This window comes from Gekko japonicus, unplaced genomic scaffold (genome assembly GCF_001447785.1).
Source record: "Gekko japonicus isolate JY-2015 unplaced genomic scaffold, Gekko_japonicus_V1.1 scaffold960, whole genome shotgun sequence".
NCBI lineage: Eukaryota > Metazoa > Chordata > Lepidosauria > Squamata > Gekkonidae > Gekko > Gekko japonicus.
Genome location: NW_015160866.1, coordinates 488,251 through 503,552, shown reverse-complemented (window position 1 = coordinate 503,552; position 15,302 = coordinate 488,251). Strand labels below are relative to the sequence as shown.

The 15,302-nt window shown below is 41.7% G+C and overlaps 1 protein-coding gene across 1 annotated transcript in view; it reads right to left on the bottom strand.

Moving 5' to 3' along the window:
• The window catches only part of BTBD9 (BTB (POZ) domain containing 9), a 255,390-nt gene that overhangs the window by 79,400 nt on the left and 160,688 nt on the right, over positions 1 to 15,302 (bottom strand). Inside the window, 1 exon segment of the mRNA XM_015422015.1 lies at positions 8,828 to 8,864. Coding sequence (XP_015277501.1) covers positions 8,828 to 8,864 — 37 coding nt within the window.

Here is a 15,302-nt window from a genome sequence, read left to right as displayed (position 1 = left end):
CATGCGAAATTGCGACTGGAGGCAGTGGGGGGGGGGATAAGGCTTCCAGGGGTGGGTTTCTGTGGCTGCTGCTTGCTTCCCTCCCCCCGCTGCCCGCGTCGTTCCAAACCTGGCTCTGCAGAACTGGGAGTGTTCAATCAGCCTTCCCGGCTAGGTGGGGTTGCAAGTTGATTGCGGTCCGGCCGTGGCTCTTCGGCGTGCGGGGGTGGGAGTGGGGCGGCAGGCAGGCAGGAGTGCGCCCCCCCACTCCCTCTCCAAAGAAACCCCCTCCACCTGGCAATCACCTGAGAGGGCGCCCCGCCGCCCCGCCTGCGGCAGCCACCCTCTCCCCACCTCACCCCTGCAATGCCGCCACTGCCCGCTCTCCCCAGGCTGCTCCAGGTGCTGCGAGGGCGAGGCGTGCTCCCTACTCCCCCCACGGCAGCCTGAAGAAACGGAGAGGAGGGAGGGCAGCAGGGGTGGGGTGCAGTTTGGTGCCCTTGAGGGCCGGCGTGCCCTAGGCACGCCCCTAGTACACCTAGCGGGCGAGCCGGCCCTGTGTGCAAGCATACTTCTTGGGAGGGAGGGAGAGGGTGGGTGGATTCTTCTGACAGGCACAATCTACACTGAGGAAATTATTTTGGCTTATTCTGAAAAGTTGTGTGTTTTTAAAATGATTGGACCTTTGAAATCCCTTTGTCAGAGCATTGCTACTCTTAGGTCAGCAATTGAATGTTCTGGTTTCTAATGTCAGACTTATATCCATTTATTCACTGCATCTTCATGGACTGAATCCTCCTGGATAGAATTGACACCTAGGTTTCCTGTCTCATTACTAATGCTGATATCTCCACGCCCACTTCCCTTCAGTATATCACACCTAATCCAATCATGACTGGTATTGCCATTGGGCATCTGAAATCATCTTTATAAAGTTTACTAGGAGGAAGGGCCGATGCGGCCTGAAATGCAACAAGCTTCTAGAAGAGGGCCTGGGTGAGCGTGGCGTCGTGGAGGACCTGTGCTCCCCCCACCCGGAGGCCCAGCCGAGCACGAGGTGGCCTGTGGCCCCTGACCTACCTGGAGCCATGGAGGAGCGTGGGGCCGGGTGTGTGTGCCGGTCCCCACCGGGAGCCACAGGCAGTCGGCAGTGGGACAGAAGGCCACACAGAGGCCGCACCACCGGCACAGCTGGCCCATGGCCCCTTACCGATGTGGAGTGAGAGAGGGGTGAAGGAGCCCGGATCCGGACAAAGCAGCAGAGGCTGGCATCAGGGAAGCAGGCGGCGTGCTGTGGAGGCAGGAAGAGCCACCAGACCAGGGGAGAAGGAGGCAAAAAGGTGGGCGCCAGGTGAGCAAGCCCTCTCGGCCACCAGAGCACACGCCGCCCCCGTCGCCTCGCAGCTTACTGAGGTGGAAAGGCTGGGCAGCGGTTCTGTTGGAGGGTAGGGGGGACGTTGACAACACATGGGCATGCAGCCACCAATAGATGGCGAGACCTTGGCAATGCAGCCACCAATGGATGGTGAGACCTTGTGATCGACAGGTCTCCTGGCCAATGGCTGAGGAAGTGCATTTACTGTGGCCACCCCAAATTGCTATTATATATAAGGAAGGATATCTCTGGTACCTCGTGTTAACATTTTATGGTACGCATGGCCTGGCCCAACAAAGTGACATTTATATCATATTTGGCCCTCATAACAAATGAGTTCGACACTTCCGCTCTAAGCTGATCCTGCATTAAGCAGGGGGTTGGACTAGATGGCCTGTATGGCCCCTTCCAGCTCTGTGATTCTATGTCCTCTCCTCACGGTGGCAAGAAGAGAACTGAGGGAGAATTAATCTTTTCAATTTACAGGTTCATATAAGGATATTTTCTTGAGACTCGGGCTGACTTATGTAGCCTGTATCAATTAAAAAATGCAATCTTTTAGTTTGCTTACATGATCATTCTAATATGCTTCTCAAAATATGCTATATTAATAAGTACAGAAAGCCATTTTGTAATAGTTTTTACAATGAAAAATTAGAGAGCTACCAAGTAATTGCAAGACACAGAAGGTACCATACTGTTTCTGCTCCCTAGGGAAGGATGCCACTCCCCATTCTGAATGTTCATTATCATCTTTCAAACCCACCTAATAAATTTATTGAAAACACCATCTGGAAGGGACTTTGCTCTGTGCTTTATTTTCAGTCTTTTGGTTCTCTTCTTTTTTTCCCTGTGGAATTTCTGTCTCAATTTGTGCTACTTTGTTTACAAAATTATACTGCCAAAACCAACAGTTTTGTTTCTGTAATTTTTCGTGGCTTAATAGTTGGCTACTTGAAGGACAGAGGGGGAAAAAACCTAAGTTATATATTCTGCAAGAGAAAAGAAGAAGAATGGGATACTAGGACGGATATTACTTTCCCCCCATCTTTGTGCACACAATAGTTCAGCATAAATGTAATGTATTGTCCTAGAACACAAATCATGCATGCTAATGAAGTGTAGACATGCTGGAAGCAAGCAAAACTTAGGTGTGACTACGGCAAAATAGCAGGAGGAGGGGGGAAGTTGATTTGTATTTTACTCTTCCCCACTCTTATCCTGTAACAGGTTATGGCCAACAGATTGCCAATATATGAAATTCTGACACCATAAAATTTTTAAAAGGCAGTGTTATTTCCAGGATATGACCTGAAGACTATCTATATTAACTATATTTGCAGATAAGATGACATGTAATTTTACAGTCTTCAGTGGTACCTGATGACAAATGAGTAAAGGTAAACACTTCAGTCAGACATATGTCTTCCCATTGTATTTTCTCTCTTAGTTTCCTTCTTTTATGGCTACTTAAAAAAATCAGGAGGTGTTATAGGACTCAGGGCCACTTAGCACTATGTCTAATGTGAATGTACTTCCTCAGTACTTCTAATCATCCATATATTTGTACAGCATCAACTATAATAATTACTATTCCATATAAATTAAAAGTGTAGTAAGGGAAACACCAGTTTCACATTTGTGAGCCAAATTAGAAGTAATGGAAGCAACCACATTTGTTTATTCATGCTTTTGACTTGTTGACATGTAAAGCACAGAACTGGAGGTCTTATTTTAATGTGAAAAAGGATATGCAAGTGAGGGGAGTTTAACATCCATGCACCTCATTACTTCAGGCCCTTCTTCTACTGTCTACCACATTCCTGTTATCAGAGCCAGGCTGGGCAGACTGTGCTTGAGTTTAGAATGGAGAGGTAACATGGAGGAGGGGACAGTTTTAGCCTCCTTCGGCTGCTCTTTTTTTGGCTAATCCAAGACTCATTCCTCACAATATATGAGTGGATAGACAATGGCTGACCCCATCATAGTTAGCTAGATCATTTGCTCATGGTAAGATCTATGCTGTTTTGATAAACTGAAACAGATCCTTCAGATACCACAAGAAGAGATAAAAAATCTGCAGGCAAGATGATGTGCCAGTGGGGGATGTGAACAGAACGAGTTGTGGATCTGTGAGGAACTGTGCAGCGAGGGAGGAGAAATAAGCATGACTGCCCTATAGTGCTGACCACCAGCACAATTTCCCTGTAGCAAAGTTCTCCAATGTGGCACCTGCCAGTATTTCCCCTGGTGCCCACAAAACTTTTAGGGTTCCCAGACCCCTGGTGTGGGTGGGAGGATCCCCCAATTTTGGGGGCTCCTGCCTGCTGCTGGCCAGGGGGAGGAGACCCCCCGAACAGTGACGTCATATGTAGTCCAATTTTAACCATAGAGTTTGACCTAAAAGCAGAGCATCACCAAAATGGTGTCACTTCCATGCGACATCATTGCCCATTTCAGGACTGCCCCCCAAACCCCCCCGGCCTGGCAACCCTACAGAAAGTGAGCACGATAATTGTAAGGCAGGGCTAGTTACTGGCTGTTCTCATTCAAATGAAAAGGGTTTCTATGACTGCAATAGAAGGCACAGTCACTGGGATATTAGGAGGACCGGTAAGTGCTTGGACTTTCCTTAGTCAGTGTGTGGTTCCATTCTCCCTTCAGGCTTTCTTTTTAATTCCCTTTTCTGTTTCTCCTTTTCTTCCCCCTTTATTTATTTTATTAATTTATTTTTTGGATTTATAGGCTTTTCTTCATTTTTTAAAATTCTCCTTTCTCTTTCTCTCTCCCTGCCCTGTGGACTTTCCTTCATTTATTTTTATTCCCCTCCTTCAGCTCTTTTGTACAACAAAGAGGGAGTTACTGGGTTTGGCTCCACCTCCTGCAGCAGTGATTATGGTAAGTGCCACCCCTCCCAAAATTCCAAAGATACTCTCAGCTCAAACAAGTTGAGGACTGCTGCTCTATAGTACCAACTGGTGTTCAAAGCTAGAAGAGCAGGAAGTTGTTTGATCTATCCTGAACCTGAACAGGTAAGGTGGAAAAGAGGATATTTTTACTTCCCAGTCTGTATGCTAAGGGATAACTGGGGTCAGCAGATAGCTTCCAATCTTGGCCACACATCTGCATTTATTTAGTTGTTTAAAACAGTTCTATCTCATACTATTCACAACATGAATGACTAAAACAATAAATATATAAAACAACTAAACAGCAATAACTATCAATAAAACTAGAAAGCTGCAGTTAAACTTAAAAAGCAGAGTTGCATTAACACATGCAATCTAAAAGCCATCTAACAAATTTAAGCAAACAGATTGCATCCCAGCACTCAGCTCAGTTAATGGTGATGCCTTCCTGAGCAAAAGAACCTCTTGTACCAGAGAAAGGCTTTTGTACTAGGGGAACGTGCTGCTATTAGTTGAGTATGACAGGATGCCTACCAACAACACTATAAAACCATCTTCAAATGGGCAGCACAACAGAAAAGACCCTGTCTCTGGTGACCACCAATGCTCCTTCTAAGCTGTGGAATCTTGTGAGCAGAAATTCTACTTTGTGAGCTACTGACATTAAAGTTGTGAGCGAGCAATTTGGCTACTGCATAAATTAGTTTGCTCTGGAGCCATCCTTCCATCCTGAGCTAAGACAAAAATGTGTGAGCTAGCTCACACTAACTCAGCTTAGAGGGAACACTGGTGACCACCAACCTCACATCAGCCCATGGGGACAGAGAAGGGCCTCCAATTATGATCTTTCTTAATAATTCATGCAAGAGACGACAGACCTTCAGGTGTCCTGGTCTCAAGTTTTCTGGGCTTTATAGGCAATAACCAGCACTTTGTTCAGAAACAAGCCAGTGGGGATCTTTTAAAAGTGAAGAGATGTGGTCCCTGTAATTTAACTCTGCCATCAGTCTTGTTGAGACAATTTGAGCCAGCTAAAACTTGCAAATAGTCTTCAAAAGCAGCCCCATATAATCTGAATGTAGTCCATGTGAGGCTTACTGTGACTAAATCATGCTTTGCAAGGAAATGCTGTCACTGGCACATGAAACAAAACTGAAGAAAAGTGCTGTGAGCTACAGAGGAAATTTATACTTCCATCTGTACCCCCTAATTTTACAGTACCCCAAGATGTGAACTTGTTCCTCAAAAAGGAGTTGCAAACCTATCCGGAACAGCCTGATTACCAAAACTAGGACTCCTTTATGAACAAACAGCGCTTCAGTCTCATCTGGATTAAGTTATTGTGAACTGCCTTGAACCACGAGGAAATGGGGGATGTAAATGTTTTAATAAATACATTAATTAAAAGTTTCAATTTATTGGCCCTTATCCACTCCATTATCAATTCCAGAAAATGGTTCAAGACATCCAGTGAACCACCTGACCTACATGAAAAGGAAACACACAGGTATCAGTCAGGGCGGAGGGAAGCCTCGATTCTCCGGCATCAAGCCGTCGAAGAGGCTAACCCTCAAAAGCCCTATGGCCTGGAGCCTTTCACAAAGGTGGCACCCCTCCATGCCACTGGTGTGCTAATCGCCTCCCCGAGGTCCGGGGAGAGCGACCGCCATCACCAATCCACAAAACGGAAGTCCCGGAACATTCTCTTTTCTGAAAGTCTCCTGAGGCTTTGAAAATATTCCATACCTGTAGCAGCCGACACTATTCAAGATATTTATGAATGCCAAGAATAGATAATCTTTGGTTACGGTGATTTTGGATTAACAGACAAAATTACTCCATTATAAACAGGGGAGTTGTAGTATCTCAGTGTTTCTATCTTGATGTAGCTTTTTATATTTTATATAAATGCATTTTCTTCATGAAAAAAATCTTGAGGAGGACTGGTTCCTTTGGTGCACAGTCCACAAACTACCCCCATCCAGTGCATCCACAAACCTAGGGTTGTTCTGCCAGTGAACTAGGGTTGCCAACTCCAGATTGGGGAAATTACTGATTGGGAGTGGAGCCTGAGGAGGGTGGGGTTTGGGGGAAGGAGGGACCTAAGCAAGGCATAATGCCATGGACTCCACTTTCCAAAGCAGCCATTGACCTAATCTCTGTAGTTTGGAGCTCAGTTGTAATTCCAGGAGATCTCCAGACCCCACCTGTAGGCTGGCAACCCTAAAAATTCATATTCAGTGTACTAGTTTTGCAGGAAGGCAAGCTGATTTCCATCACTATACTGGTGTCAAACATGGCAGTTTTATCTATCAATTCCAATTGAATATGCTGAAGCATCAGTGCTTGACTTGAAGGAACAGGTGACAAGATTTGCTAAAGAAAAGGCACACAAAATGAGTTTCTGAGGTGCCTGAAATGGAAACATTAAAGAGACTTAAATTTCAACTTCACAATTAACAGGATTTTTCAAAATGCTTTTGTGTTGTTCTGTTTGAGAGAAAATCAGTGTGTGTAAAAAAACCTGGCACCAGCCCTGGCCTTACTTTATCAATGATCACCCTTGACTGCCATTAAAGCCCCAATAATACAATAATACAAATTGCTGTCATGAGGCATCAACATTTTCTTGATTACAGCAGTAGATACACTTTTTTTTGTTAAACATGGAAGTCCACCATCCAAAACAAAATTACTCAAAAAACAAAACAAAAACAAAAACAAGGGGGAAAAAACTGCTGTAGCACAATAGTTGTCAGGGGAGAAGACACCAGTTCAATAACAATAATAATTCATTACTAAAAGAAAGTGCATAAAATGCTTTGAATACCTGGAACACACTATTTAAACGCTAAGTATCATTATCAGTATTCATTATTTACTACTAAAGAAGTATTTATGCTGTGGATTTAAAGTGGAAATTTAACTACCCAGTGAAGAACTTGTTTTTGAAAGCTATGATTGCTTTAAAGGCCTCTGGGGGGAAAACAGGTTTTGATACAGGTTAAAGAAAGAAGAAATCAAATCTGAAGTATTGTAGATAGGTCTGTAAATCTGAAGAAACATGTATAGCAGTAAATAAAACTGGACATGTGTGTTATCTTTAGTGCAGAGGGGAAGTCCCAACAGTATTTAGTTGGTCTTAAAATTTTCATAATTTCCTAAGGGTATGCTTACAGAAAAGCTGACAGATGTTGCTAGGAAAACCTGTGCAAATTTGAAAGTCGGCTAACCTTTAGAAAGGGAGAGAGAACAGGATAGAAATGGCTTCATGCAGAGAAGACATTAAACTGGACAAGGAAAAAGCCCCTTAAGAATGCTTCACTAAATGAAAGGCACAGTCATATTTCAAAACACCAAGGTGCATTACCAAGAAATTGATTTGACTTTTCCCCTTTGGTAGACATTTAAATGATTTTTAGAATAACTGCCATTGAGCAAAAAGACAAATGAATGATTATTTATTCATTTTCTCCCTCGCTCAATGTTTTCAACAATTTTTCCTAAGGCACAAGAAGATGCAGAGATGAGGATACAGTGATTTATAAATTCTGGAAAATATTCCCTAGGGGATAACCAAGGACAACCAATTTTTTATATCCATTGCCTGCTCTACATTCCATTAGTCACTGCTTTGTCCCTTATAGTGTTATGAAGTAGCATAAAAAAGGGGCTGCGGCCCCAAAACCCCTGAAAGTCCAATGGCAATTTGATAAAAAGAAATATAGAGGAAAGAAATTGAAATAATATAATCTTATAAACTTGAAAGTTTAATGGTTTAAGGTGTACTTACCTGGTTTAAACATATAAATACCAGTTTGTAATAGAAGTTGTAAGAAATAGCTACATTCCATTAACCTTATTATAGAGGGAACTTTGATTAAGCTAATGACTAATCATTTTTATGATCCTTGTGTAGCTTATCTTTTAGTTTAGTGTTTTAGTGTTTTGTAGTGTTGTAGTGTTTGTAGTCTGTAGTGTTTGTAGGAAGAAAATAATAAAAAACAAAAATGAGATAATTACTGAAATAAACCTGCAAAGATCGAGATCACACAGTTCTATATAGCAAATCCTTTACAAGTGTTGCAAGCTCCTGAGGCAGCATTAGATGCTGTTGATTGAGATTATTCTGTCAAGAACAAAAAACACTGCACATGTACAAAGAACTCTTAACTCATGACCTCCATGTCTTCCAGAGCTGAACTGTGGTACTGAATAATGATTTAGGGGCTAAACCCTGGCTTAAATTAAGCTCTCCACCCCACCCAGAAAAGTCAGTTAGGAAGGAAGACTGAAACTGGATTATGTTAGGTGGAAAAGAAAGCTGTTTGGTGCCCTGATTCCCACATTGTTTCAGCAGCCCAGATGAATGTCACATCATAGGGGCCTTGATTCTTGGAACCCAAACTGTTAACATTTGTTTGCTAATAGAACTTGTTGATTTTGATTTGAATTTTTAAAGTATACTTAAGATTCAAATCTGTAAACAAGTATCTTGTTACATGTCATTAACTCATTAATGCAATACTTTTTATTTTCTTCAATATTTCATCTTTATACTAACCAAAGTGTCTGGGCTAGAACGTATTCTGCATGGGCAACTGTGAAACAAAAGTACCCAGATACAAACAATAAGGAAAATTATACATCTAATACTGCATGGGGGCATATGCCATAGGCTTTTACTCAGTTATCACTTAGCCATACCATTAAAAATAATCTTTGATGATGTATATCATCATAACCCAAGGACAGCTTTTTAGTTCACTAATACCATGAACCTAGCCTTTATTTGCTACAAACATACCATTCTACAGAACTTGGTACAATTTCAAAAATGGCTTCCAGTATTTTAAGAAATGACTGTCTTTATTAATGGTAGTCTAATTTTCTCTGTGTTTTGTTCCATGATATATCTTACCAGAGGTCATTTCGGGGGGGATCGCGGGGGAACACAGATCCCCCGGGTGAGGTGCAAAGGGGGCGGGGCACACGACGAAGCCCCGCCCCCTGATTCCAGTCGCCTCGCTTCCGGCCCTCATTCAGCCAGGAGGAGGCAGGAGAAGAGGGAGGGTAAGTTGCTTCCTCCCCGCCTCTCCCCACCCCTGCCTGCCTGGGGCCGGAGAGGGCCTTGGCGGGGCTTCCTCTCGCTCCCGCCGGCCTTGCAGGTCCACCGCCGGGCCCCTGATGTCAGGGGGTGTGGCATATGCTAATGAGTTATGCTAATGAGTTCCCCTAGCTCTTTTTCTATGAAACGACCCCTGTATCTTACAATCCTCTTGTTCATTTAGTATATGGTCAGAACTAGATATTACAAGAGAACTATGGCAACTGCTGAAAACAGCAACGTAGTGCCTCCATTTTATAACACGATTAACATTAAAGTGATACAATATGTGTGCTACTATGTAAGCCACACATTTTCTAATGGGTTTCACCGATCAATAAAGTGGGGTGGGGAAACTCACAGCACAGTGATGTCATGTAATGTGTCTTATAGTATTTACCTATTGGTATGGAGACAGAGAAGCAGGACTTCTGTTTTGGGTGGAAGCGATGTGTCTGCTGCAAAGCCTAGTTCCAGCTAGAGTATACCTGTCTTTTTCTGCTAAACATTAGAATTTATGCAAAAGGTTTTTTTTTTAATGATTCAAATACATTTATAGGTACCACTGAACACAGTGAGTAAAATACTTTTTGAATGAGGCTTATAGTGGATTGTCATATATATGTGTCACCATACTAATACTAAATGTCATAAGTCAGAAGTTAAATGACTTGTTATGAAAACACTGCATGTAAAAACTCAGTCACATAAAATTGCTATTATCAATCTACTACCTCACTTTTATTACTTGTTTGCCTGGTTCTATCTTCAGTTTACAGAGATGACCATTATGTAGATGTTACAGACAGGTAGTAATACATCTGACAAATGATCCTGTCTATAAGTAGAGCAACTTGATTCAACTGAAACAGACTAATAAAAAAGATTAAATAATGTGGCCTGTTAAATCTCTCAGTGACCAGATTTGTTAGAAGGAATCATTGAATAAGAGATTGATTTCCTATCATAGGTGACTGTCAACCTGAAATTTATTTCAAGCATTTACCCTTCTAAAAAGGCTATGCATTACTGGTGAGCTAACCAATATTAGTTTGTTTTTTAATGAGAGATGTATTAATCATAATTTTGCAAGCAGGCTTTTTGGAGATGTAAAATGGCTTTCTCATAGCTTTGTACCAGTTGCTAGTCAGAAGTGTTTGCTTAATGGGTTTTGATATGTGATAGCTACTTGTTACTGAAATCTGCAATACACCACACCTGTTTGAGTGAGAAGCGATTTTGCATTTAGCCGGTGACAGACTTTTGCATTTGGCTCACAATAATCAGCATTTGGGAACTGCAAGCTATTATTGCCGGTAACTGGTGTTGTTTTACAGTGCAACCCTAAACAAAGTGGGCCTAGACTGAGCTAACTGTCAAAAGACTTTATATTAAGTCTCCTTAAGGGTGACAGGCTGGTCAAGACAAAACCAACAAGAGCTGAACTGTGAATCCTCATACCCCATAGTGCAGAATTCAGACTTTAGTCCCAAAACCCAAGAACACCATGAAGCATATTTAAAGTGATTTATTAAAATAATGTGCAGGAATATACAATAAAAGATCAATGAGCAGTGAGGATAAAATAATAAAGCTAAATATCTAACCTAAGCACATTTTCAAGCATTAGTTCTAGATCCCAATGTTACCTGGCAAAACTGAGTCCAACAGAATTTCAAAGTCCAAAACAGGTGCTCTGGCCAGCATCCCACTCCCCCAAATAAAGAAGTGTCCCAAAGTTACATGTAATCCAGACAAAGGGCATAACTAGAATGAAAGATTATTCCTTTACACCCAATAACCCGCATTGGCACAATTCTAGTTGACCAATCAAACATATGGCCAATGAAGTAACTTGACCAATTAAGTATGTTGCTACCCAGGTGACCCAACCAATCAGGTGCCTTAATGAGACCATATACTCTGTAGTTGGTTAGGGTCCATTCAAACAGAAACCTTCCCCTTCCATGGGTCCTTGCACTAATGAGACAGAATGTGTAGTCCAAATTCTCTCCAGGATTCTTTGGCCTTGAAACTGCCAGGCCTAATGGTCTGAGAGGCAACTGTGCTTTCCATCCTTCCTTATCTCTTAGAAACTACAGTCAGCTTGACCTTGAGTTCTCAGAGAGAGAAAATTCCATTATTTTTGATAGGCCTTGGCCTAAACCAATGTTTCAGAATGTACAAGAGACTAGTAGGTAAGCTAGTGTCTTGACAGTAACTGCATGGAAGCTTGCTGGGTGAACTTGGGCTAGTCACACACTCAGTCTAACCTACCTCAGGCTTATTGTGAGGATAAAATGAAGGAGATGAGAATGATGTAATCTGTTTTGGGTCCCCACTGGGGAGAAAGGCACAATATAAATGTAAACACATACATACATACAAACATAGGATTGCATTGTTAAAGATGCCCACTGTGTTTTGGGCTGCTTCCTCCTCTTTGTTCAGCTGGTATATTTGCAAGCAAACACGTATCCTATATATATAACGCCCTTATATATTGCCCATTTCCAGCTCACCCATTGGCTGTGCAATGTGCTTCATCAGCCATTGGCCCATCAACCGCCACTCGCATGCCATTGGCTGTGTGCTGGGTCCACTCCTCTCCCCCGCCCACTGCCAGCCTGGACATTCTTCCCTCACAGAATAAACGATCAAAATGGCTCTCTCTCCTGACGAAGACACTTCTTCTTCTTGGCTCCTGTGGGACTAACTTTTCCCTCAGTGGCTGTTGCTAGGCAACCAAGCTTGGTTCTGTCAGTAAAAAGGGAAAGGAAGGAAGCCTTTTCCAGGCCTTTGTGGGGAACTCATTGGGGCCAGTCCTGACTAGGGTTGCCAGCTCCAGGTTGGGAAATTCCTGGATATTCTGTGCTGGAGTCTAAGGAAGCCAGAGCTTGGGGAGGGGGGAGAGGCCTCAGCTGAATAGAATGCCATAAGCCCACCCTCCAAAGTAGTTATTTTCTCCAGGGGGGGAGAGATCTGTTGTCTGATCTGTGGAAGTTGAGTGGGTGATTTCGGACCAGTCACAGACTTTCAGCCTAACCTACCTCACAGGGTTGTTGTGCAGATCAAAAGGGGGAGAGGAGAATGATGTAAGCTGCTTTGATCACTGCGGAGAAAGACTGTACTTTTCCTCCTGGGGAACCACTGCTGCCAATCTCCAGGTGAGGAAGCCAAAAATGAGTGATCACGGGAGGAAGTGGAAATCCAAACACAACATCCGTGACGAAAATAACGAAGAGACAATAAAGATATGTTTGCAAAATCATTTACTGTAGTAATTCTGTAGAAAATTCTCTTCTATTATCGCTCACATGCAACGAATACTGCGCAATATAAACAAATCCGTTTCACAAGAATCATTTTATCTGAGCATGTAGCAATGACAATTCTTATCAATTTCTATATATCAACTCTTGAAGGAAACATTCCGTGTTGACTCTCTAATAACAGAACCCAAGGTCTTCACAATGTATTAGCTGGATAACAGAAGGGAATTTTCTATAGAATTACTACAGTAAATTATTTTGAAAAACATATCTTGATGCTGAGTGCCCAAGGGCAGGGCACCTGCCCAGAGCTCCTTCTAGAGCTTGTTGTATTTATTTCCACAATGGATCTTATTCCTAGTTGCATCATAACTCCCAGTACTCTGTCATAAGAAGGTATACTTTTTAATACAAATCTCTGATAGCTAGGCTTCCCCCAATTATCTCTTTTTAACATCTCTTATGGCCAGGACTATAAATGCTAATTCGATCATACATTATTGTACCCTGTTCCTGCATTAGGCTCAACGTTTGCTTAATAGTCAGAAACAACTAAAATTTCAACAGATCTAAAACTATCACTTATTTAAGGGGTCCAGGTTTACCATAGCTACTCAAAAGAGTAGATAGAATATACATTTTGTTATAAGGCAAATATTTTAGATGAGGTCATTTTAATAGCTGCTAATTTTATTACTGTAATATAACTACACATTATTATATTATTATTCTACACACTTATTATTCTGCATATATTAGAATACTTTGCAAACTTTATTTTTGTTACACCATATGTTTTGGGTGTTGTGGTTACATGTTTTTGCCCATACACATAGGATTGTAAATTTCAGTGCTGATATTATGTTATCCCATTTTAAGAGGAAGATCAGGACTGATGCTAAGTGGTTATTCTTCTTTGATTACTAGAGAACTCATGTATATCTTTCTCAAATATCTAGGGAGTAACAAATCCAATTATAAGCCTGTGGATTTCTACAAGGTTTGACATTCTTAACTGAGGGGATAGGAAAAAATTTTAGCCCGGGAGTAATTGTTCTAATCTTGGTATTTGGCTGCCATCTTTAAAAATGGTGGCCACACTTAACAAGATGAATAAATGTTAATACCTGTAAACATACTTGGAATTTCTAAAGGTGCTACAGTAGGAACTAAAATAACCTGTAAAACTGGGTAATATTCATCTGTTTTGGAGGTACTATCCATCAGTGTAATTGCTTCTCAAGAACTGGTACATTCAGTGTTTGAAGAAGTGCTCTGCTGTGAATCAAGTATGCTTGCATTTTCTGAATTGAATCACAGATCTGAAATCCTCTTTCAATATTACCATTGTCTGAAAATAGGTATGAATTTCAAAGAGGACTTACTGCTTTGCCATGGAATGCTTCTGCTGTTAGCAGCTTATGGAAATGTCAACTAACTATGATACCTGTCCTTGTATTAATGGTGAATGACAACACTGAGGGAAGATGAAAAGATGCACATGGCTATATATTTTCATTTTTGTTGACTGGGAATAGTCACAGCAAGCTCCCTTCAGACAGTTCATTGAAACTGTTGCAAACAATAAACCCAGAAACAAAAGAAGGGGGGGAGGGTATACTGGATTTACCAATAATCTACCCTAGGTTTTAATCAACATAAAATCATATATCTAATTCCAAACCGGGTCACAGATTTTGGATTAACAGATCAGAAAACCAGAGCTAGGGACAAATTGGGGGATTTATCTAAAAACCATCACAAAGCTGCAAGTTGGCAGAAAAATCTGAAATCTTACATATCTTATATAGATAAAGGATACACACACACATTGGGGGATTAAAACTATCTAAAATAATAAAAGCAGTGCTTGTAGCTTTAAGTAAAGAATGCACACTGAGTTCTCAGTCGCCATTTTGGAAGTTGCTAGGCAACCATAACAATATTGCTAAGCCTTTCAAGTCTTGGTTTCTGTAACAAAAGCCATTCCGGAGAAACCTTCTCTCAGCACTCAGTCAACACAGCACACTATCACCACAAGGAAAAACGAGACCTTTGCAACAAAGCCAAATACAATCAAGAGCAAACAAGAGTGGGAAGATGATTGACTGTACTGTAATAAATCAAGTCACTGACCTTTTAAACAGCAGAAAACAGGCTACCATGATTTTAGAATTACTGCTGTGAATTTTTCCCCATTCACAGAAGATGGGACACTCAACAAACCTGTCAAATGAAACCTTCTACCACTGATACATTTCCAGTTGGTCTCGTTGCTCAAATTATCATGCATTAATAAATTTAACTAAGTCAAATAAAGTCAACTAAGTAAATCACAGTCTGAAGATGCTTATAACCTCTTTAAGTGTGAAAATAACTTTAATCCACGAGTAGTGGTATGCTATGAAAGGGTGGGAGTGGGAGGGACAGGGAGCAACAAAGAGACAAGGACAGAGGTGTAGATCACTCCAGACGTTATTGAACAGAAACAGAGAAACTGTAATACAGTATCCAGTATGACTCCTGTGCCTCTGCAATCTGCTCCTGGAGATGGGATGAGCCCTCCCTATCACAGCATGCCTGTGAGCAAGGTGGACTTGCTGAATGGATGGCTGCCTGAGTCAGGGTGCTGCAGAAGGAATCACTGAGATGGCAGCCCC